Source organism: Megascapheus bottae, chromosome 30 (assembly GCF_031878675.1).
Source record: "Megascapheus bottae isolate mThoBot1 chromosome 30, mThoBot2.hap1, whole genome shotgun sequence".
NCBI classification, from domain to species: Eukaryota; Metazoa; Chordata; class Mammalia; order Rodentia; family Geomyidae; genus Megascapheus; species Megascapheus bottae.
Window position 1 is genome coordinate 3,248,644 of NC_143538.1, and position 24,906 is coordinate 3,273,549.

Genomic DNA, 24,906 nt, shown 5'->3' on the forward strand with positions numbered 1-24,906 from the left:
CTGTTCATTAGCTTTTGTTTAACTCAAGATTGGCAAGCTACCATTTGGGCCACATCTCCCTTCTCAACTTTTTGGAGATAAGAATTTCACACAGATTTTCCTGTTCTCCTGCATTGGCTTCAAACCATGATCCTCAGATCTCAGCCTCCTGAGTAGCTAAGGTTACAGGTCTCAGCACCTATTTTTTCTTTTTCCTTTCTTTTTTTTTATTTCAAAATGAAATGGTGACAAAAACAAAACAAAGCAAAAGAAAATAAGACAAAGACCACATATATCTAGAATGGCCTTGCTCGTCAAATCATACATTTTGTGTAGGTCATATAACACTTGTATAGTGCCAGATTTTACATAAGACGGTATCTTTATGTATGCATGTATTAGTCTGAACCCTTTCAGCTTTATTTTTATTTTTTTTTCCAGTCCTGGGCTTGAGATCAGGGCCTGAGCACTGTCCTTGGACTTTCTCAAGGCCAGAGCTCTACCACTTGGGCCTCAGCACCACTTCCGGCTTTTTTCTATGTATGTGGTACCAAGGAATCGAACCCGGGTCTTCATGCATGCTAGGCAAGCACTTTAACCACTAGGCCAAACTCCCGGCCCCCTTTCAGTTTTAAAGTGGCAAAAAACCCCACCAAACCCACAAGTATGTTTAAGCCAATGGGAAATGATTGGGCTCACATAACCAATCTAAGACTGTACCTGCCTTCAGACATAGCTGGATCTAGGTATTCAAAGGATGACACAATGACACATGTTAGTAACCCCAGCACTGGGAAGGTAGAGGTAGAGGATAGTGAGAAAGGCCTAGGGTATGTAGTAAGACCTTGTCTCAACAAGAAAGAAAGGAAAGAAGCCACTCACTTTCCCACCATCCTTCTGGCCGCCTGCTCTACCTGTGTAGAAGAGATCCAGAAAGCAGGCTACAAACCTGGTTCGGGCTTTTCCCAAAGGGTGGTTTAGGGTGCTCAGCAGAAAAGAGAGCCTGGAGGGTGAGCCTCAGGTTGCTGGGAGGAAAGCTGATTACCTTGGCATGGGACTCCCTAAGAGAAACCCCAGTGGCCTGGGCAAAAAACCCTGCAATGAATAGGGAATAAAATCTTCACAATCTTTCTGGGACCCCACAATTAGACTCATTGTTGATTATGTCTTTTTTTTTGCCTGTCCTAGGGCTTGAACTCAGGGTCTGGGCACTATCCTTGGGCTTTTTTCCCCCCTCAAGGCTAGTGCTCTACCACTTGAGCCAAAACACCACTTCTGACTTTTTCTGTGTATGTAGTCCCAGTAATTGAACCCAGGGCTTCATGCATGCTAGGCAAGCACTCTACCCCAAGACTACGTTTCTGGCCCTTAACAAGTCTTCTTGAAAGCAAAATCTGAGGTTGGATTTAAATGATGGCTAAGCTAGATAACAGTGCCTCAATGCCTTTAATCCTAGCTACTTAGGAGGCTGAGATCTGAGAATCAAAGATGTTTCTCAAGTGGTAAAGCACCAGCCTGCAGTGTAAATACGAAGGGACCAGCACCCAAGCTCTGACTTTAAGCCCCAGTACCATCACCAAAAACATATGTGTAAAATAAAATAAAATGTCGGTCCTGGGAGGTAGGATTCTAGTACCAGGAGTCATGCAGGGTCACCTGAGCCATGAAGACTGCAGTCATACAGTGCAGTGACTGGCTTCTTGGCTGGGAGAAGCTGCATTTTGGAGCAATTCACCATGCTCAGCTCCATTGTGCATTGGCCAAGGTACACCCCTGACAGTTAACTCTCCTACACTTACCTGTTACACCGTTAACACCCTTACTGATGATCTGAAGAACAGAGGAACCCATCCCAGCACCCAGATGTGGTTTTCTAGTGCATCTTTGAAATCTCCATCTCTGATGAATACATGACCTGCATCTCAGTATAAAGTGGGTTAGAAAGCCAAGCACCAGTGGTTCACACTAAGATCCTCAATTTGGAACCAGCCAGAGCGGACACATGTAAGATGCTTATCTCTAACTAACCAGCAATAAGCTGCAAAGTGGAGATGTGGGTCAAAGCGGTAGCGCTTTAAAAGGATGCGTAAGGCCCTGAGTTCAAACCCCAGGATCGGGTGGTGGGGATGATAATATCATGCAGTCACCCTAAAACTATCTCATCTCATCCTCATCACAGCAGCATGCAGCCCACCCAAAGTGCTCACCAAGTGCCAGACCCTGAGCTCAAATCCCGAGACTGCCAAAAGGAAATGAGACCCTTCAGGGTTTGAGAGATTGGCAGGACATAGGAGGAGGCTGGTCTGTAGAGCCTGGCTGCAGCCTTCAGCAAGAGGACTCCCCGCTGACCCGCGGACGACGCGGAGTGCGGGGCTCTGCGAAGTCCTCCCCGCCACACGGGGCGCTCCAGGCACGGGCCGGCCTGTGGAGAGCCCTCCTTTCGCCCTCGGAACCTCTCTTCCTTTCCCCCACGCACCAGGGCGCAGGCACCACCCACCCGCTCCGCACCCTCCCCTCCTCGCCAATGGCGCCCACTGCGCAGGCGCCCCAGGGCTGGCTTCGCGGGGGCGGAGTCGCGCCTGAACTCAGACGCCGTGGTGATTGGTCGGGGGCGTACCTCGTGATCGTGACGTCGCCGCGTGAGCTTGCGCAGACTGGCTCAGCGCGTCCGTGACGGAGAGGCTCAGCGTGAGGAGCGCGACCTCGCCCGCCCGCCGGCCCGGCCCCCGCCCCTCGGCCCGCCGCTCCGCCCCCGCGGGGCGTCCCGGGCCGCTCGTCCCCCTCGGCGGCGGCCGCGTGCGGCCCGGGGTCGCCGTGAGTATTCGCGACGCCGCCCTGTGGGGGCGTCCGCCACGGGGACGACGCGGGGCGGGGTGGTGGGCCGCGGGAAGGGCCGGGGACTGACGGGCTGGGCGCGCCGGGCTGGGCCGGGCGGCGCCATCCGTGCAGCTCCTTCCCCGGGAGGCGTTCGCTGTCCGTGGGGCTCCCGAGATGGGCAGTAGCTGTGGTCCCTAGGCGGCCGCGCGGCCTGCCCGGCCCGCGTTCCCCCATCCCGGCCCTGGCTTCGCCCGCCGCGCGGACGCCAGTGGAGACACCAGGGCTCGGGTCGCCCCTCCGCGGCCAGGCCCTGGCACGCGTGGCGGAGCGGGGGCGGCTCCTCTCCCACGACCGCGGGTGTCTTGTCAAACCTACAGACCGGTCTGACCGGACCCAACGCGGTCACACCGGGATCAGGCTGAGAGCCCGTACTTTAATCCCAGTTACTCAGGAGGTAGAGATCTTAGGGTCGCGGTTCGAAACCAGCCCGGGCAGGAAAATCCAGGAGACTCTTATCTCCAGTGAACCACCAAAAAGGGTGAAAGTGGGGTTGTGGCTCAAGTGGTAGAGCGCCAGTCTTGAGCACAAAAGCTCGGGGACAGCAGCACCCAGGCCCTGAGTTCAAAGACCCAATACCGTCGTAAAAACACAAAGCAAGACTTTGTGTGTGTGTGTGTGTGATCCAGACTTGAGGCTTAACTTACATTTGGCTCTTCCCGTGGAATTATTTGAAGCATTCTCCACTAGGTGCCACCATCAGAAAGAAACATAAAGCCTCACAGCACCCTTCTCTGGGCATGCTTTCTGTAGTCTGTTCTTGGTCCAACTTCCCTTCTTTATCTCATTTCCAGAAATCAGATAGCTTTGTATTCTTAACGCGTTATTAACAACTCTAATTAGTTATAAGTGTACCACAGAAAAATCAGATGTAATTAGAACTTGTCAAAAAACGGTCTTGATTTCCAAGATACTCCTAGCTTTATGCAAATTGCGTGATGTGCCCTAGGCCTAGAAAAACTGAAAGCTTTGTTCTAGATCATCCTTGAAGCCTTATTATTATTATTATTATTATTATTATTTAAATGCTTGTGCTTCTGTGAAAACAATGACCCATCACCTGCCTATTTTCCTGTCTGTACCCCTTAAACCTGTTTTCCTTCTCTCTTAGGAAAGGGCATTTAGAATTCAGGAATCTAGTCCCTATTGGTAAAGCGGCTTGGTTTGTAAAGGCTGTTTTTCACAACTGTATCTTTAAAAAACCCTCTCTTTGAACTACTTTTCTTTCCTGTGACAGCAACAGAAACTAAGCAACAGCCCTTGGAGAGATGCTGAGATATTCTTGACTTCTCCAGTGACAGAGACCTTGAGAAAGTTGGCACTTCTGTCCTACGCTGCCACACCATTCTACTACTCACCCAGAGCAACCCAGGCTGAACATTAGTGCCTCCATCTAAGAGTGTTCCTCTGGGGGTCACAAGATCAACATTTGACTGTTTATTTTTGCATCTTACAAAGATCTTCATATACTGATTTCCAACTGTTCCTGAAGGTGAAAAGTCTTGGTTTTAAGAAATGTTATTAAATTAGCATATATATTCATTGTACAGCGGAATTTCATTGTGACATTTCCATACATAACAATGTGCCCCATCAAACTCACCACCATCCTCTTTTTCTCCATCTTTGTTTTTTTTTGCTTGTCTTGGGGCTCAAACTCAGGGCCTGGACACTGTCTCTGAGCCTTTTTGTGCTCTGTGCTAGTGCGCTACCACATTGAGCCACATCGCCACTTCCAGTTTTCTGATGATTAATTGGAGATAAGAATCTCACAGGTCTCTTGTGCCCAGGCTGGCTTTGAACTGCAATCCTCAGATCTTAGCCTCCTGAGTTTCTAGGATTATGGGTTTTTAAAACAACTTTAACAGATTTCATGGTTCTCTTTTCCCATGTGCATGTCATCCTCATTTACCATCCAAAATCATTTTTCTATGATTTTGTGTCTGTGTAAAAATATTTACGTTCTTTTATGTATTTTCTATGTGACTTAGATATACAGCCGAGAGATTGTTCAGTAATTCAGGAAATGTATTAAAGAGTCTGGGACATAGCACATAAGTGTGTGTTAGCTATGATGCGTTGTGCAGCCTTAATAGTAAAGAGGGATAAAGAGTGCCAGCATGTGTGTTAGATTGTATGTTAGTCTGTTGCATGTGTTAGGGTATTACACTTCACATAGGTGAGTTAGAGTAACCTTTGAGCAGTATAGTTATCTGTGAAGAAACATTCTAAGAAGGAGAAACAGCAGAGACAGGCTTTGGTAGGAAGGTACTTGCTGTGTTGTCTCCCTCTCCCCTCCCCCTCCCACACTACTGGAGGTAGAGCTTGAGGTTTTCCACTTGCTAAGTGCTTGCTTTACTGCTTGAGCCTTCTAAACCCTGATTCTTGTGTGTGGAGGACAGCGAGGAAGTAAGGGCTAGCTACCCTGTTAGTAGTATTTAGGGTTGACTTTCTATGAACCCTTGTGAGAGGGGCCTTTGGTTTAAAACTTTTTGTTATAAAATTTTCCAGCTCTATACAAAAAATGAGAATAAGATACTCTTGCTGAATGCCAATGGCTCATGCCTATAATCCTAGCTACTCAGGAGGCTGAGATCTGAGGATGGAAGTTCAAAGCTAGCCCAGGCACAAAAGTCAGTGAGATTCTTATTTCCAATTAACCACTGGAAAACTGCAAGTGGTGCTGTGGCTTAAATGGTAGAGCATTAGCCTGGAGCTGAAGAACTCAGGTATAGTGCTCAGGTCGAGTTCAAGCCCCATGACTCACCTCCCCTCAAAAAATTAAAAAAAAAAAAAAAGGACACCCCTATGTACATTATTCACCTTCATCAGTGCCAAATTTATTTAATCTGTTTTCCCATTTCCTTTGTGTATTTATTGGTATTGAAGTAGGATTTTAAAGCAAATCTCATATCAATTTACTTTATCTCAGAACTGAAATTGCACTGTGTGTGTGTGTGTGTGTGTGTGCGTGTGCGTGTGCGTGTGCGTGTGCGTGTGTGCTGCGCTCATGCATGCCAGTTCTAGGGCTTGAAGTGAGGATTATGGTACTATTTCTGAACTCTTTTGCTTGAGGTTACCAGTCTACCACTTTATCTATAGCTCCATGTTTGACTTTTTGTGTTTAATTGGAGATTAGAGTCTCATAGTCTTTTTGCCTGGGCTGGCTTTGAACTGTGATCCTCAAATCACAGCCTCCTGTGTAACTAGGATTACAGGTGAGAGCCACCAGCACCCAGCTAGAAAGCTTTTCTAGCTGTCACCCCTTACTCCCCTTGCATAAGGAGGCTCTAGTTCTGTTAAAATTGTCTGGTATAAGGTGGGGCAAAGGCTAAGGATTGGTGTTTTTCTGAGCCATTGCTGGGACCATTATATAAATTTATTTGGGTAGGTAATCTTACATAGTGCCTTCATAATTATCTTGGTTCCAAGATGATTCCAGAGCATTAGTTTGGCTACAACAGCTCAAACCATGTTCACTGGCACATCTTCAGTGTTTATGAGGACTTTGTAGCTAGATATAATCATCATAAAATGACTTCTAGTAATATTTATATAAATGTAAATGAGTCTGCTCTGGTTGTTATCTCTGATGAAGGCTGGTACTGTGAAGAATGATGAAGCAGAGATAGTCGAAGCAGGTGGTCCTGCCATTCTTTCTTTTGACTCGGGATGTTGTAGCATAATGAACTAGAGCAGCAATTGGCTCCAGTCCCAGGTCTCCAGTTTGAACAGAATGACAGTATCTTATGTTTATTTAGTGCTTTCATGGCTATACATAGAAATGTCTGAGCTGGGCCCTGTGGCTCACCCCTGTAATCCTAGTTACTCAGGAGGTTGAGATCTGAGGATCGAGGTTCAAAGCCAGCCCAGGGCACTAAAGTTCCTGAGACTCTTATCTCCAATAAACCACTAGAAAACCAGAAATGGCGCTGTGGCTCCTGGGATAGGGCTGTAACCTTGAGCTGAGGAGCTCAGGGACAGCGCCCAGGGCCAGAGTCCAAGCCTCACAATGGACAAAAATAAATCAATAAAATAAAAAAAATAAATGTCCATGATTGCATATGAGCATGTCTGCAGGCAAGTGTCCATTGATGTGGATGGTAAAAGTGTGCCTGTATATGCAGCAACCAGGTGTGAAGTACCGATGAAATCCATTGTTACTATTTTCCACAGGACAGTGACTTGCTACGCGGCAGAAGGTCTCCAGTGGCCCCTGACATCACCTCTCCCACACCTCCCTGTGTGGCCTCCTAAATGCCTGTCTCATTGGCCTGGGTTCAGCTGGTGGTATGGAGGGGTGCTGCTTAGCACTGACCCGGGAGTGTGTGTGACCCACTGACCCAATGGTGAGAATGGACTTCCCTCTTCTCCCAGCTTGTCAGGGATAGATGAGATAAGAATACAGACTTGATAGCTGGTGCCAGTGGCTCATGTCTGTTATCCCAGCTACTCAGGAGTCTGAAATCTGAGGATCAAGGTTCAAAGACAGCCCAGGAACAAAAGGACCTGAGACTCTAATCTCCAATTAACCTCTAGAAAACAGGAAGTGGGGCTTGCCCCAAGGGTAGTAGCCTTGAGCCGAAGGGCTTAGGGACAGTGCCCATGACCCACAAAAAAAAAGAAAGAAAAAAAAGAATACAGACTTCATTTTCCCTGGTATTTGTCCTTTTGACTTTTTCTTAGGGGGAGGGCGTAGTCTTGGGGACAGAACTCAGGCCTGAGCACTGCCCTTGGGCTTTCTTCAAGGCTAGTGCTCTATCTCTTGAGCCACAGCACCACTTCTGGCTTTACTATGTGTGTGCTACTGCATGCTAGTTCTGAGACTTGAACTCAGGGCCTGCACTCGGCTCAGTTTTTTCACTCACGACTAGCACTCTACCCGTTGAGCCATGCCTCAACTTTCAGCTTCTTGCCAGATAATTGGAGTAAGAGTATCAGATTTGTCTGCTCAGGCTGGCTTTGAACCTTAGTCCTCAGCTATCAGCATTACAGGCATGAACCATTGTCACCAAGTTTTCTTGCTCTTCTGAAAAATATGACTCTTTAAAATTAAAGGAGAGGGCCAGGTATATGGCCTCGTGGTAGAGTGCATTCCTAGCATGCATGGAGACCTGGGTTTGATTCCTCAGTACCACATGGATAGAAAAAGTCAAAAGTGTTGCTGTGGCGCAAGTGGTAGAGTGAGGGCCTTGAGAAAGCTCAAAGACAGTGCTCAGGCCTTGAGTTCAAGCCCCAGGACTGGCAAAATATATATTAAATTAAGGGAGGTAGGACCATGGAAATAGTATAAACCTGGTTGCTAGGATTTATGACTAGGTTTTCCAGGAAGGAAAATGCCTTAAGGAATAGAAGGGGATGTTGGAACAAGTGTGCTTAGGTGTGTTTGAGAGCTGCCCTGGGCCGTGATCCAGCAGAGGCCGGCGCTAGAAATAAACCTTGAGATTGAAATCTTTTTTTGTGTCCCTCTTCCCTGTTGACAGCCAAAGCCTAAGTCATTATATTGTGTCTTAGGAAAGCCAGAATTCTCTGTGATTTTCTTTTGTCCCACCAAGTGAGAGCTAGGTCACAGATAGGATCAGATTCGGCAGGACACAGACTCCCAGAGAATTAAGAGAGGTGTGAAGAGCTTAAGGCCCTAGTTTTTCTGCTCAGGCAAATATTTCCATTCCCTGTGGGCATCTGTGTCCATACTGTCACCTCACCTGATTTATGCACTAACAGAATCCTGACAAGGAACATGTTCCATTTCTCAACTCTAGGACATCAAAGGCCAGTTCTGGAATGATGATGACTCAGAAGGTGACAATGAATCTGAGGAATTTCTCTATGGAGTTCAGGTGAGGTTGCACTCTGCAAAGCTTAATGTGGGCAGGGGAGTTGAGATTTCATGAGTGAAAGTGGCTGTTCTGGGACAGAGTTGAGATGAGGGATTGTATTGGTGTGGACCAGTTATGGTCTTGTCAATAGCTGACTCAGTATCTGTGTCCCTGCCTGGGGCTTAACTCCTGTTCCTGAGTAAACGGCATCCATTGTATCCATCCTCATTTCCCCATTAGTCAGTGAGGATTGTTTCCAATCAGAGTGCTCTCTGGGACATTGCTCACACACATTGCTCTTTAGAGGGCAAACCTGAGTTTGAACTTGGCTTGGTGTAGTCTTGTGGCTTTTCCTTTTTTTTTTTTGTCTCTTGTGGGACTTGAACTCTGGGCCTGGGTACTGTTCCTGAGCTCTTCAGCTCAAGGCTACTGCCCTAACCCTTGAGCCAGAGCACCACTTACGGTTATCTTGTGGTTAATTGGAGATAAGAGTGTCGTGGACTTAAGTGCCTGGGCTAGCTTTGAAACACAATCCTCAAATCTCAGGTTCCTGAGTAGCTATAATTATAGACATGAGCCACTGTGGCCAGCTTCATGTGGCTTGTTTGCTCCTGGATGGCACTCTGCCATTTGAACCATACCTCCACCTTTAGTTTTTGCTAGTTAATCAGAGATAAGGAGTTTTGTTCATTTCTTTCCAGACTGGTTCAGAACTTTGATCCTCAAATCCCAGCCTCCTGAATAGCTAGGATTATAGGCATGAAAGACTGGCAGCTGGCAAAAATGCTGTTTAGATAGACTCTTTCTGAGGTTTCATAAAAGGTTATGGTCTGAGAGAAAAAGCACTACCACCAGGGAGAAGGGAAAGTGCCTTTCATGTCCCCATACTCCTGCTGTTTTGTTTCTTCTGCTCCTATTGTCTTCTCTTGTTAGTTTTTTAAATTCTCATTTCTCCTCTTCATTGTTTATTTCTTTCTGCCCCTTCTGCTATCAACATTCTTTGCTGCTGTTTCAGGGTAGCTGTGCAGCTGACCTGTACCGACACCCACAACTTGATGCAGACATTGAAGCTGTGAAGGAAATCTACAGTGAGAACTCGGTGTCTATCAGGTGGGACTCCAGGAATGACAGGGGAGCAGGCTGGCCACTTCTTTCTGAGTTGCTGAAGGCTAGAGGGTTTTTTGTTTTTGTTTTTGTTTTTTTTTTTTCCTTTTGATGGTGTGCTGGGGAATAACTATGAGCTCAGTGATGGAAATTGCTCTGAATGTTTAAGCCCGGCTGACGTAAGTGTGTGTGGGGGGGAGCGGGGGAAGTCAGGCTATGTTTGTTCAAAATTCCCTCTTGTCTAAACCCCTATAGGCCAATACTTTCACATTTGAGGTGAGAAGGGCTTCTCCCCCAGAGGGATGCCTCCTAGATAAGACTGAACATAGAGAAAAGCCTTCCGTCCTTTCCTCTCCTCTGTTCAGGCTCAGCTAGCTCTCCCTCCACTTCCGTCTCTGTTCCTTCCTTTTCTCCCTTAATGAGCCTCATGTGTACTTGCCTGTGTCTCCGTAGAGAGTATGGAACTATCGACGACGTGGACATCGACCTCCATATCAACGTCAGCTTCCTCGATGTAAGTGGTCGCTAGCACCTGCCAACACCATGTCTAGCTGAACTTGTGGACTTTGTCATGTGGGCCAGGAGTCTTGTTCCTGAGTGCTGTATTTGGAGCACATATTCTTTCATCTCTCTCTTTCCTAGACCATCAACAGACAGTGGTGTGTACTGTCATGTGCATGTCTGTGTCATACGTGGGAAACTTGCCGTCCATTCCTCTGTGTGGAAAACTGCAAGCTGTTTCCCTGTTTCTCGTAGGAGGAAGTGTCTACAGCTTGGAAGGTCCTCCGGACAGAACCCATTGTGTTACGACTGCGCTTTTCTCTCTCACAGTATCTTGATGGGCCAGGTAAAGGCGGTGGTGACCTTAGGCAAACAGGTGCTGTACGTCCCACGTTAGCTGATATAGAAAAAAAAACTGGAAAGGTGGCCACTGGAGCGGCTTTTCAGTGTCTTTTCATTGGTAGTTTTATCTCCTATCATGTTAGGCCATTTCCTAAAGGCTTCCATGGTTGAAGTAGTTCTCTGTCTAGTTCAAGCTATCATTTATTTTTCTTCCTTCCTCCAACTTCCTAATGAAGATATATAAAATCGTTGAGATCACTTCTAGAATCTACCCTCTGCCTCAGCATTTTTCCCTTCCACAATTAGTGTTTGGAGCATCTGTAGTATCTAGAGTAGACTGGAGTCTGTACTATCTGGTGTGGAGTATCTAGTATTTAGAGTAGTCTGGAGTATCTGGAGTATCTATGGTAGTCTCGATCACCTGTAGTACCTAGGATAGTATGGAATATCTAAGGTAGTCTAGAGTATCTGCAGTATCCTGGTTAGTCTGGAGTATCTAGAGTAGTCTGCAACATCTGTATGATCTGAAATCATCTGGAGCATCTCTAATACCTAGGAAAGTCGGGAACATGTGGTTTTTTAGATTCAGAATACTGTCCCACTGCCAGTCCAGAGCCACTGTGGCTCTGGGCTCAGGAGGATGGAAATAGGTACTTACTAGGAATTTTCCTTTCTTTTTGCAGAACCGTCGATTGAGGTTTTCCAGCCGTCAAATAAGGAAGGATTTGGGCTGGGTCTTCAGTTGAAAAAGTAAGACCTTTGAACTTTTCTGGTCATGGACTAGTGAGGGAGTGAATAGATACTTGTGTTAGTCATTTCTATGAAAAATACCTGAGATATGGGGAAGGAGGAAAGGTTTACCTCGTTCCATTTTGGCGGTGTGAGTCCATGTGGCTTTGGGCCTTCAGCAGCATAGTTTGCCATGTTGGGAGCATATGGTGGATATGGCCTGTTGACCTTGTGGCAGGTAAGCAAAGGGAAGAGGAGAACCTGGGGTTACAATATCGCTTTGAGGGCATATCCCCAAGGACCTGACTTCCACTGAGCCTGCCTTCTATAGGTGCTGCCACAGGCTGGGGACCAGCATGCACACAGGCCTTTTGGAGCACTTACAAGATTCAATCTATAGCACTATGTTGAATGGATAGGCAGAGTTATGGATGGAATATTTTCTTCCCAAACTGTCTTTTTGATAACATGCCCAGGAAAAGTTAAATTCAGGAGCCAAATTTATGATTATAGAGGGTCCGGTCCACCTGTAGTTATAGTGATAAACTGGAAGTTTAGGGAGGATCTCATCATTGTTTAGTATATAAAGGACAGTACAGCCCTGCATTCAGTTTGTTTTTATTCTCTTGTGATTTCCTCAATGGGCTCTAGGAACTCAAACCACTTCAGATTATTGAGTGTGTTGATAATTTTTTATTTATTTATTTTTTTTGCCAGTCCTGGGGCTTGAATTCAGTGCCTGAACACTGTCCTTGGACTTTCTCTAGGCTAGCGCTGTACCACTTGGGCCACAGCACCACTGCCAGCTTTTTCTGTGTATGTGGTGCCAAGGAATTGAACCCAGCCTTCATGCATGCTAGGCAAGCACTCTACCACTAGGATAAACTCTTGGCCTCTGCTGATAATTTTCTTCCAAATATTTGTATATAAAGAGAAATGCAGCGTATTTTCCATCTTAGTCCTGTTCCAAATAGTGTCCAACACAAGTGCAACCATGAACATAGAGGGTGTGAAAAGGACAGCAAAGGAGGAGTGACTCATGTTGGTGATGGGGAGAGCTTCGTGCAAAAAAATAAGAGGGAGATGAATCATGGCTGTCAAGCATGGATAAAAGTTTTCTGTGTAGTTAGGCATTGGTGGCTCATGCTTGTAATCATGAGGCTGAGATCTGAGGATAGCAGTTCAAAGCCAGTCCAGGCAAGAAAGGTTTTGAAACTCATATCTCCAGTCCATGACTACAAAAAGGGGGCGGGGTTACTTTAGAATACAAGTGGAGATGTTCAATATATATATGTCAGTTTGTTACTTTCAGATAAGAGTGAAAGGTAAGCCATTAGTGTGGGTAGAAATTACAATCAATGAACATAGGATTGCTGGGGCAGAGCATGATAAGTTGAAAAGAAAACAGAATCAGAACTAACACCCAAACTACCTGAAAAACTATCTGAGTAGGCCAACCAATAATAAACCCTGAAGGATGCTGGTGGCTTATGGCTGTAATCCTAGCTACTCGGGAGGCTGAGATCTGAGGATCATGGTTCAAAGCCAGCCTAGACAGTAAGGTTGGTGAGACTCTTATCTCCAAAAAACTAGTCAGAAAATGCTATAAATGGCCAGGAGTTTATAGCCTAGTGGTAGAGTGCTTGCCTAGCATGCACTAAGACCTGGGTTCGATTCCTCGGTACCACATACATTGAAAAAAGCTGGAAGTGGTGCTGAGGCTCAAGTGGTAGAGTGCTATGCCTTGAGAAAGTCCAAGGACAGTGCTCAGGTCCTGAGCTCAAGCCCAGGACTGGCAAAAAAAAAAAAAAAGAAAAAGAAAAAGCTACAAATGGTACTGTAGCTCAAGTGATAGAGCGCTAACCTTGAGAAAGCTCAAGTACAGTGCCCAGGCCCTGAGTGCAAGCCCCAGGACTCGCCGGGGGTAGTGGAGGGAAGAAGACTTAGGAATGTCCGCTGGATTTAGCAGCAAGGAGAATATACTTGTGAGTGCTCAAGGGAGAAAGCAGGATACAGAGAGCTGAAAAATTATTGGCTGACAAGAAAGGGGAACCAGGAAGGAGGAGGTAAAGAATTTTGGGGAAGATAGCAGGGGACGATGGTGAGGCAGATGCGGAACCGAGATGATGGGAAGCTGGAATTTGTAGTCTTAGGGCATGACGACTCAAGAGGAGGCTGATAGATCAGGGCCCTCAGCAAGCCTGGAAGGGACTGTGAGCTCAAGAGAGCTCAGTCTTAGGTAGGACTCGCCTTGTCTCCACAGAGCACAGGGACCAAGGTCAGGGTGGACACAGACATGGATTTGGTAATAGTGTTGGTTCTACAAGGGAAAGTCATTATTGTAAGATTTTGAAGAAGCTGATGGGAATTTTGTCTAGTAGTGTAATGATGCTAGACAGAACCCAGGAAGGGTGAGTGAAAGGACTGGCAAGTCTGAATGGGAGTTGGAAACCATAAATTTGGGGATGTGACTTTTCACCCCCTATTATGAGGCAGAGGGTGATACTAACTTCTGTTCTGCTGCCTCTGTGGTTATCCGTGCTCTCTCCCCCGTGGTCGTCCTTGGCGGTAAGTCTTGAGGTCTATAGCCTTTGAAGGTTCACCTTCAAGTTCTTTGGACTTTTTCTGTCTCATATTAGGGTAGGCACTGGGAGAGAGTGTTTTATCAAACTTAAGAGTGCAAAAAGAGTTTTAGTGTAATGGTCCTGTCACTAAGTATTTTTTTATTTTTATTTTTGGCCTGTTCTGGGCATTGAACTCAGGGCAATAGCACTGTTCTTGGGCTTTCTCAGGGCCAGAGTTCTATCACTTGAGCCACAGTACCACTTCCAACTTTTTTTTTTTTATTTGCCAGTCCTGGGCTTGGGCACAGGGCCTAAGCATTGTCCTTGGGTTTTCTAAAGGATAGAGCCACTTGAGCCATAGCACCACTTCTGTCTATTTTTTTCTATGTATGTGGTACTGGGTAATTGAACCTGGGTCTTTGTGGTGCTAGGCAAGCATTCTACCACTAGGCCAAACTCCCAGCCCCTGTCAATGAGTATTTAGACACATTCCTCTAATACAACCTGCTTTGCCATCCTTGCTCTGAGCACTCCATCTTGCTTCAGCCTGCGATGCTTTTTGAACCCTCAGGATCCTTGGTCTATTCACATCCCAGCAATGGAAACATCTAAGCAACGATTTCTTGAAGACCCAGCAGGAGAAAAGACATAGTTGGTTCAAGGCAAGTGGTACCATCAAGAAGTTTCGAGCTGGCCTCAGCATCTTCTCACCTATCCCCAAGTGAGTACACCCTAGAGCTGATCCCCTTTAATCTCCTCACCTTAAGTCTTTCTCCTCCTCCTCCCTTTTTTTGTCGTTAGGGGGAGCTTGAACTCAGTGTTTGGGCGCCATCCTCAAACCTCTTGTGCTCAAGGCTAGTGCACTGCCACGTGGGCCACAGCACTGCTTCAGGTTTTTGAGTGTTTAATTAGAAATAAGAGTCTCACAGTCTGGCTTCTGGTGGGGCTGGCTTCGAACTGTAATTCTCAGATCTCAGCCTCTTGAGTAGCTAGGATTATGAGCCACCAGCACCATCACCCAGCTCGGGCCATCCCCCCCCCCCTTTTTTTTTTTTGGCTAGTCCTAGGGCTTGAACTCAGTGCCTGAGCACTGTCCTTGGGCTTTCTCAAGGCTAACACTCTACCACTTGAGCCACAGCACCATTTCTGGCTTTTTCTGTGTATGTGGTACCCAGGAATCAAACCCAGGGCTATATGCATATTACGCAAGCACTCTAACACTAGGCCATACTCTCAGCCCCTTTATTTTTTTGTTTTTCTTTTGTAATGAGGTATTTTATTTTGACTGGACCTGCTTTGACTTTAGTCCACCTACACTGGGGTGACAGTACACACCACTTTATTCAGCTTTTTTATTGGTTGAAATGTCTCATGAACTTTTTGCCTAAGCTAGTCTGGAGCTGTGGTCCTCCATTTTCCTCTTTTTCAGAAGGTAGGACTATAGATGTTAACTACCCTATCTGGCTCCAGGTCTATATTTTTAGTCCTTGGGACCTTCTGATCTCCCTAAAGCAATGCACAAATCCAGATTTATGGTTTGCTGATGGATATTGGACATTAGGTTCTTTATCCAGTCACCTATTGCCTAGTATCTCAGTTAACACTTAATCCTTCTCTCTCACAAAATGCATAAATGACCTAGGCATTCCCCCAAAGTTGTCCTGTGCCTGGCCTGAGAGCCCAGCCCAAGCATCTTTTCCCCAGTCCCCCATCTGAAGACTAGAGGATGACTTTCAATTGTATAACCTACATTATCTTCACAGGGTTTAAGATCCATGAACATTGCTGAGATGTGAGGTTTTGTTTTGGGCTTAAGTTCTTGGGTTTTCTTGACTCTTTTCCCCAATTAGAGTGCACACTGAATCCTCAGCTTTCTTAGTTCCTTTTGCTCTGTCTCCTCAGGTCGCCCAGCTTCCCTATCATACAGGACTCCATGCTGAAAGGCAAACTGGGTGTACCAGAGCTTCGTGTGGGGCGCCTCATGAACCGTTCCATCTCCTGCACCATGAAGAACCCCAAAGTAGAGGTGTTTGGCTACCCTCCCAGCCCCCAGGCAGGTCTCCTGTGCCCCCAGCACGTGGGCCTCCCTCCCCCAGCACGGACCTCTCCTTTGGTACATGGGCTGCGAAGGGCTTGATGGGTATGCGGAGGGTGGGGGTGGGGTGGGGATGGGAGTGGAGGTGGAGGTGTGGGAGATGGCAGAAGTGGTTGTCCAGACAGCTGAGGTCAGACCTGGGCATATATTATGCATGGGTAGACCAGAACACTTTTTTTTTTTTTTAATATCTAGAACTTCTACTAAACTTGAGTCATGGGTTTGTATAGTAGTGTATCATGAAATAGAGTCTGGAGATGGGTGTCCGAAGGAGTCATTCATGATTTTATTAGGTATGGTTAGTAACAGTAGTCAGTTGCTATGCTAACTTATTCCCTCTGTGTGTGCGTGCATGTGTGTTGTGCGTGGGCATATACATCCACACGCACACGCACACATCAGTACAGAGGTTTGAACTCCAGACCTACCACTTCTACCTCTGGCTTTTTACTGTTTCATTGGAGATAAGAATCTCTTACATTTGTCTGCGTTTTCTGTTTTGAACCTCAATTCTCAGATCTCTGCCCCCTGAGTAGTTAGCATTATAGGTATGAGCTACCAGAACCTGGCTTATTCCATCTATTTTGAAGAGGGTTATCAAGAGACAAATGCTTTTTCAGAGCCTTCGGCAAAAATGTCTAAAGATGATTTCTCCAGCTTTGATATTTCCTAGGCCAGTCTAAGCGAAGGCTTAGCTGTTTTAGGAGAACACTGGGTGATGGGTGTGGGTGAGGTGTGTGTAGGGCCTGTTTTGTAGAAGCTAATGGGGTCTGTCTTGTACTCTTTCTAGGTCAGTGGTCACTGCAAGAACATCCCCACTCTGGAGTTCGGGTTCCTAGTTCAGGTAATCAAGCCCAGCACCCTGCTTTCTAACTATATGTTCTGAGGCTTCTTGGCTCTCTATTTGGTTCAGTATTTCCTGAGTTGCCTTCCTCTCAGAACCGTACTGTGTTGAGTGGGTAGGGCAAAAGAGGACATCCACTTAGCTATGTAGGAGACTAAAACCTGAGGATTGTGGTTCAAAGCCAGCCCAGGTACAAAAGTTCATTGAAGACTATCTTGCTCGTCACTGGTGGCTCACACCTGTAGTCCTAGTTACTCAAGATGTTGAAATCTGAGGATTGAGGTTCAAAGCCACCCTAGGCAGGAAAAGTCTGTGAGACTCTTATCTCCACCAGAAAATTGGAAGTGGATCTGTGGCTCAAAGTGGAGTGCCAACCTTGGGCAAAAAAGCTCTTGGACAGCACCCAGGCCCTGAGTTCAGGCCCTACAAACAACAGTAACAACAACAGCAAAAGACTGTCTCCAATTAACTAGCAGAAAAAATGTTTCAGAAGTGTGGCTCAAGTGGTAGAGCTCCAGTGTGAGCAAAAAAGCTTAGGGAGCAAGGTAGGCCCTGAGTTCCAACCTCAGTACCAGTATTACCAGGGACATACAGGCCATCAAGATCAGATGCAAGTTTTTGGCAAGTGGTGTCCAGATAAGAGTTGGGGCTCTGCTGTCTTTGTCACTCTGGTGTCTCTTGTGCAAGTGGCCTTTAGTTTTCCTCACAGACCTTTTTCACTGCTCTCTACTGGCAGTTTGCTTCTTTAAGAAATCACTTTCTCAGCCTGCAGTTTGGCCTAGTGGTAAGAGTGCTTGCCTAACATGGACAAAAACCCAGGTTCTATTCCTAGGTACCACATACATTGAATAAAGCCAGAAGTGGTGCTGTGGCTCAGGTGGTAGAGCTCTAACCTTGAGAACAAAGCCGAAGGACAATGCTCAGGCCCTGAGTTCAAGCCCCAGGACTGGTCAAACAAACAACAACAAAAACAAACAAAAAGAAATCACTTTCTCCCCATGATAAGCTCTCACTTCTACATCTCTTTTACTTCACTTCCTGGCTCCCTTCCCAATTCTGCCTCATATAACCATGGCTCACATGCCACCTTTCCCATAAGACCTCTAGTTATCAGTTTTCCTACTCCATTGCTAGAACTGAATCATGTCTTCTAAGCTGAAGAGGTAGAACACTGTCCTAGCAAGCCCAAGGCCCAGGTTTCAATCTCAGTTACCATATGCACAAAAGGTTAATCCTAGGTGTGATCTTTCCTCAGAACCCTTACAGTCCTTTTTGCTTTATGTATCACCTGTGTGTCACATGTCATAGTCTGCCTTAGGTCATAACCCGCCCATAAAACTTGTGTGGCCCCTAATAGGACTGTCCATAATGGACCCAACTACCTGATTTATACCTAAAAACCAGGTTGATATAGAAATGAGAATAGCAGACTAGAACAGTAGTGCAGGAGCTCTGCTTCTGCGCCTGTGCCTTCCTCCCAGCACAGAAGTGCCATTTTTGATCTGTCAGCTGGCTTATTATTCAGTAGTCAGAACTACTGCTTCTCATACTCCTTCATTTGATTTGGACTTAAAGAGATAGTCTGTAATTACCACTATTTCAGTTAAGAGTTGATTAGCACCTATTGTTGTTTATAGTCCACTTTCAGGGACATAATCTTTTTTGTTGTTGTTGGTTGTAGGGCTTGAACTAAGGGCCTGGTCACTCACTGTTCCTGAACTCTTTTTGGCTCAAGGATAGGGCTCTACCACTTTGAGCCACAACTCTACTTCCAGCTTTTTGTTTTTTGTTTTTGGCAGTCTTGGGGCTTAAATTCCAGGCACTATTCTTTGGTTTTCTCAAGGCTAGCACTCTACCACTTGAGCCACAGCACCACTTCTGGCTTTTTCTGTCTATGTGCTACCAAGGAATCGAACTCAGTGCTTTGTGTATACTAGGCAAGCACTCTACCACTAGGCCACCCTCCCGGCCCTACTTGGTCTTATTTTATACTAGTATGTGAACTTAGCTCTTGGGTTAGGCCATAAGTTGAAATGCAGGGTCCAAGAATAGATACTGCCTCGGGCCGGGAGTTTGGCCTAGTGGTTAAAGTGCTTGCCTAGCATGCATGAAGACCCGGGTTCGATTCCTCGGTACCACATACATAGAAAAAAGCTGGAAGTGGTGCTGAGGCTCAAGTGGTAGAGCTCTAGCCTTGAGAAAGTCCAAGGACAGTGCTCAGGCCCTGAGCTCAAGCCCAGGACTGGCAAAAAAAAAACAAAAACAAAATAAAGTAATACTGCTATAAAAAAAAAAAATTAAAAAAAAAAAGAATAGATACTGCCTTTGGCAAAGACCTCGAAGGGAAGAAAGAACTGGAAAAGAAGTTTAAATTATTTCTTGCATCCCAGCAATTAGAAAAGCTCCTCTGTCTGTGCCTAACTCCCAGAAGACACAGTCTTTTCTCACCTCAGATCATGAAGTACGCTGAGCAGAGGATCCCGACCCTGAATGAGTACTGCGTGGTGTGTGATGAGCAGCACGTCTTTCAGAATGGATCCATGCTCAAGGTAGAGACCCCATGGACCATGAGCCCCAGGCCTTCCACTTGAGCTCTCCTTTCCTTCTTGCTCTCATTGTAAAAGAGTAAATTCTTTCCATATTCCCAGAAATCATTGTTTTCCTCAGAAAACAATTCTGTTATCCTGCTTGGATCGCTGTGGACACGAGGACATGGTCCTCATTCAACATTTAAAGCAGATCATGGGTAGACAGAGCTTTGCTGTAAAGTGCCTTGCATAGTTAGTGCATAGAAGAGATAGGAGTGTTGCTTTAGAAAGTCAGAAGAGAGCCTTTGACTCCCTAAGAGGTCATTGAAGTCTGAAAAGTTAGTATAACTCAAGAGTACTTGTAAGGCATTCTCATGAAAGCTTTGCCTACTTAGGTTTTTTTTGATGTACGAGGCCACAAATTCCTACTGTAGCATAGAGTTGTCTAAGGCACAGCCCGTACCTCAGCCACCTATTTAATATGTCATTGCAGCCAGCTGTCTGTACTCGTGAGCTGTGTGTCTTTTCCTTCTACACATTGGGCGTCATGTCTGGAGCTGCAGAGGAGGTGGCGACTGGAGCTGAGGTAGGGAGTTCAGCCTCCAGAATGCTTTCATGTGTAAGGATCTTCACAAGAGCGTAGTTTATAAGACAAAGCCCGGGTACGGTGACAGAGGGTATGGTTAAAGAACTTACAGTATATCCTTCTAGTAAAGATACAGTGATTATAAATATAAATATCAAAAGGTAAGTGCCTAGCTGGGCATAGGGGCAATACCTGTGGACTAACTGCTGGAGAGATTGAAACACGAGGATTGCTGAAGTCCAGGAGTGCATTCCTGCAAGGGTAGGGGGTGTGGAGGTGGGAGAGAAGAGGTACTTTGAAAAGAAATTTATTTTCATAGCAAAAGTATCATCAAACTTAAATGTGGACTAGTAGTAACTCCTTTGTAAACTATTGAATATAATTTAAAATAAACTCCCAAATATAAATATACACTTCATCAAACTTAAGTCACTTACTGGTAAGAAAATGAGATTTGTTTGTGTGCATGAGGATAATATTTAACTTTTTCAGTAATTATTTGGTTATCACCTGATGTTTTATGATCTTATATTTTCTAATTTGTAAGTCATGAGCACATGTTCTTTTTTGTGTGTGTATATGTCATGGGGCTTGGACTCTGGGCCTGGGCACTGTTCCTGAGCTCTTCAGCTCAAGGGTACCCGCCCTACCCTTTTAGCCACAGCCCCACTTTCCCTTTTCTAGTGATTAATTGGAGATAAGAGTCTCACTGTCTTTAGTGTCCGGCTGGCTTTGAATGGTGATCCTCAGATCTCAGCCTGCTGAAGAGCTAGGATTATAGGCATGAGCCACCTTACCCAGTGCATATTATCTTTAAAAAGAAAAATATCAGGCAAAAATGCTGGATACTGGGCTGGGAAGGTAGCTTAGTGGTAAAGTGATTGCCTAGCTTACATGAAGCCCTGGGTTGGATTCCTCAGTACCCCATACACAGAACAGCCTGAAAGTGGCACTGTGACTCAAGTGGTAGAGTGCTAGCCTTGAGCACAGAGAAGCTTAGGGATAGAGCCCAGGCCCTGAGTTCAAGCTCTAGGACTGGCCAAAAAGAATATGCTGGATACCCTGTGGCTCATAGAAGTGAGCATAACTTAGCCTTGCCCCCTTCTCCCCTTCCCCCTCAGGTAGTGGATCTGCTGGTGGCCATGTGTAGGGCAGCTTTGGAATCTCCTAGAAAGAGCATCATCTTCGAGCCTTACCCCTCTGTGGTGGACCCCACGGACCCCAAGACTCTGGCCTTTAATCCGAAGGTATGGTGCTCAAGGAGAGAGTTAGGGCTAAGAGGCAGAAATAGAGATAGATGGAGACTGGATGTAAGGGAAAAAAGGAAGACTTGTTTTCTGGGAACTCTTGCATCCTATGATGTAGCTGTTTCAGTGAGGGAACAGCTGGGTGTGTCAGAGGAAGGAAGGGAAGTTAACATTAGTTACATCATGACACTGGAAGCAGAGAGGCCTGGATTTCCTCTGAGGATCTGCTCTCCCCTCGCCGAGTACACTTAGGAGGCCACTCAGCTTCCTGACTTTACATGCCAGATAACATGTAAAGTACCCTACTCGAATTCCCAAGATAATCAGAAGCAAGAGATGTGTTATATATATGAGTGAATGAGGTTTAAATTCCATGGCCAGCTGGAGTCCATGGAGAACTTGTGTCTCAAGTTCCAGTCTAGAGACCTGAGAACCAGGACTGGTTTAAGTTCCAGTCTGAGAGGCAGAAGGCTGAAGGCTCCCAAAAATCCAGTTTTGTAGTTCATGGGTGCCATAACTCAGGAGGAAAACTTTCCTTGAAAGGCAGGTGTGGGGCATCACTAGGCCTTTCATTGTATTTTGGTCTTCGGCTAACTGGATGAAACCCTTCCACGTAAGGAGGGCAATCCACTTTATTTGACTTCTCATTCTGATGTTAATCCAAGCTCCAAAATACCTGTGTTCGTAAACCCATAATGCACAGTTGGCCAAAGGTCTAGGTACCCCATGGCCCAGACAGGTTGATTCCTAACGTTAGCTATAACATATAGTTGGTGTATCAAGTACTCTTCCACACTCTTCCCCTGTTGTCAGGGTATTAATCCTCAGGACGCCTCTGTGAGAGAGTGCTTAGTTTTGTTGTTTTCATTTGTAAATGGGCTAGAGTGTAGCTTGATAATAGAACTCTTGCTTAGTATACGAGGCTCTGGGTTTCATTCCTAGACCATCCATATTCCCCCACCCCCCCCCCCCAAAAAAAAAGTGAAGCTCAGTAGCACGCAGGTAGCTGCCACTAGAGAACTCCAACCATCCCAGAACTCCAGAACTGTCTGGTGTCACGCTGTGTTCTTCCAGGAACACATCCTTTCTTTGAGTCTAGGCCTTTGGTCATTTTCCCCTCCCTTTAATCAAGTCTTCCTCTCTCCTGTACTGTTCTTTATCTGGTTCTTCTCTTTACTACTCCACAGAAAAAGAATTATGAGCGGCTTCAGAAAGCTCTGGATAGTGTGATGTCCATCCGGGAGATGACCCAGGTATTCTGCCCTCTCTGTCCACTGCTTGCTTGGCTGAGCTACCTGTTCTGGCTTCATTTGTTGGGGTGGGCTGAGGATTTAGATAAGCTCCTTGTTTCTTTAAGAGTCTCTCTGTGGCCTTCTCAAGTCTTGTTCTCTGGTTGCCAGCTCCTAGTCTTCTCTCTGTACTTAGTGTGGTCTCTCAACATTTGTCTCTGTTGCTGATTCCTTCATGAGTTCATACTAGGGAATTTTCCCTAATGCTTAGGGGATTAGAGAGCTGAGGGGATTGGGAGGGTGGGGAGTGGGGCTTGGAGGTAGTGATCTAGATCCAGAGCCTGCATCTTTTGTCTTCCAGGGGTGGGCAGCCACAGGGAACAGCCACAGTCCTTTGCCTCACTGCTGTCCCTCACCAAATTTCCCAGCCCTCGTGTGCAGTGCACAGGCATAAATACTCATTTGGACGCCTTGCTCCAGCCAGGTCTATCCTCAGCAAATCCCGTGTGAGCACACTGGAGAGCTGATTAGATTGGTCAGAAGCACTCCGGTCAGAAGCACTCTGCTCTAGCAACATTTACCACAGGGTTCTGTAGCCTAATCTTTCTGGGACACTGATTTTATGCTTTGATTTACAATCAACTTTTTAGGGCTGTAGGAATTGCATAAAATGAGGGAGACCCACTAAGCTTTTTTGGTTATTTTCACATTTTTTTTTTTTTTTTTTCCTGAGTCTCCAGCTTCTGTGAGACTCATTGAGGATGGGAACTCCTTGTCACCTGTCCTCCAGTAGCCCTTGGCTAACCTGCCGTGGGCCCTGCTGGTCTATGGAAAGTGCAAGGGCTCCGCTTCTCCTAGAGGTTATCTTACAGCCATTGTTTTACAGGGCTCATACTTGGAAATTAAGAAGCAGATGGACAAGCTGGACCCCCTGGCCCATCCTCTCCTGCAGTGGTACGGCTGAGTCTTGCTGCGGTGGGTGAGGAGGGGACACAGTATGGGATGTGGAACCTATATCTCTCAGCAGCAGTTTCTAGCATCTTTTATAATACTCAGTGTTGTGCTCCTTCCCGGACTTCCACTGTTGACTTCATGCCTTGCCATGACAGAATCCGAGATCCTTCAAAGTTGACATTTAGCTGACAGATTTTCTTTAAGCGTTCCACATTTCTTGAAAGGTTTTTTTTTTTTTTTTGGTGCTGTACTAGGGCTCGAATTCGACCTTGAATTCTCACTCTACTTCTTCCCTCATGGTTATTTTTCAACTACTTGACCTATGCTTCCAGTCCAGCATTTTGCTTGTTAATTAGAGATTAAGTCTTGAGGACTTTCGTACACAGGCTGGCCTCAAACTGTAATCCTCAGATCCCAGCCTTCCAAATGGTTAGCAATACCGGGATGAAACACTAGTGCCTGGCATATTTAATTTTTGTTTTGTTTTGCTTTTATTATCAGTTGCGGGGCTTGAACTCAGGGCCTCAGCACTGTGACTGAGCCTCTCTGTGCTCAAGGTTAGCACCCTAATTTCTTAATGAACAAAAACTGCCCGCACATGTCATGCAATATGATATTTGGAAATATGTGATACATCCTGAAGTGGCTTATTAGAGGTAATTAACTTAACTTATCACTACCTCACATAGTTATTTCTTGTGGTGAGGCACTTAAAATTTACTCTCCGCGATTTTCAGAAATACAGTAACATGGTTGCCAGTCACCACCAATAGGTTGCAGTGTAGGAATTAGCAGTTTATTTCAGCCAAGCTTTCTATGTTTCCCTTCCTGTTGTCTCCTGCTGGCTGATTTCCTTTTTCCTCCTTAGCCTTGACATCGGTACTGATGTGTACAACAACTTTGCCCCTCTTAGCACAAGCAATGACCGGACATGGACCATGGTGTGGGCTCAGATGAGGCCACAAGGGAGACAGTGTTCTCCTGCTCAGCCCTACTATTTTGTCTTGGTTCTCTTTTGTCATCCATGTCTGTCTCTCACTCCTGAGGAAGTTCCTTCTAGTTTCTTCTGCTTCGTTCTTTTTTTTTTTTTTCTCCCAGTCCTAGGGCTTGAACTCAGGACCTGGGCACTATCCTTGCACACTTTTGGCTCAAGGCTAGTGCTCTGCCACTTGAGCCACAGTGCCACTTGCCACTTACGGCTTTTATTGTGTATGTGGTACCGAGGAATCAAATCCAGGGCTTCGTGCATGCTAGGTGAGCAGTCTACCACCAGGCTATACTCCCAGCCCTTCTGCTTCATTCTTTAGATAGTAATGTTCTTACTATTCCTCCCCATCCCTGAAAACCTTCGAGCTCCCTCTGCACTTAGGCACAATGGCTCCTGAGCACCAGTTCTGAGTCTGAATCCCAGGTTGTCATCATCCTCTCCTCCAAGTGACTCCTTGTATATATTCTTTCATACAAGTTCTTCCTCTCACTTATCCTAGTATGTAATTCCCATCTCATCAGAA

At 46.0% G+C, this 24,906-nt stretch overlaps 1 protein-coding gene across 7 annotated transcripts in view; it reads left to right on the plus strand.

The window, feature by feature from the left end:
- Positions 1–2,668: 2,668 nt before the first annotated feature.
- Parp6 (poly(ADP-ribose) polymerase family member 6) overlaps positions 2,669–24,906 on the plus strand; it is a 30,248-nt gene continuing 8,010 nt past the window's right edge. Inside the window, exons 1-16 of one of the 7 annotated variants that reach the window (XR_016533197.1) lie at positions 2,669–2,793; positions 4,091–4,345; positions 7,030–7,202; positions 8,616–8,693; positions 9,688–9,782; positions 10,230–10,290; positions 10,533–10,623; positions 11,303–11,369; positions 14,484–14,633; positions 15,815–16,025; positions 16,798–16,851; positions 19,305–19,400; positions 19,873–19,965; positions 21,087–21,212; positions 22,400–22,465; positions 23,328–23,395. Coding sequence is in view for 6 of the 7 variants with exons in the window: in XM_090321637.1 (XP_090177763.1) it covers positions 7,200–7,202; positions 8,616–8,693; positions 9,688–9,782; positions 10,230–10,290; positions 10,533–10,623; positions 11,303–11,369; positions 14,484–14,633; positions 15,815–16,025; positions 16,798–16,851; positions 19,305–19,400; positions 19,873–19,965; positions 21,087–21,212; positions 22,400–22,465; positions 23,328–23,395 (1,259 nt within the window). In the remaining variant the exon portion in view is untranslated. Of the gene's footprint in view, positions 2,794–3,051; positions 3,251–3,861; positions 4,346–7,029; positions 7,203–8,615; positions 8,694–9,687; positions 9,783–10,229; positions 10,291–10,532; positions 10,624–11,302; positions 11,370–14,483; positions 14,634–15,814; positions 16,026–16,797; positions 16,852–19,304; positions 19,401–19,872; positions 19,966–21,086; positions 21,213–22,399; positions 22,466–23,327; positions 23,396–24,906 lie in introns of those variants that run through there. The other 6 variants (XM_090321637.1, XM_090321642.1, XM_090321641.1 and 3 more) reach the window with 6 other exon arrangements.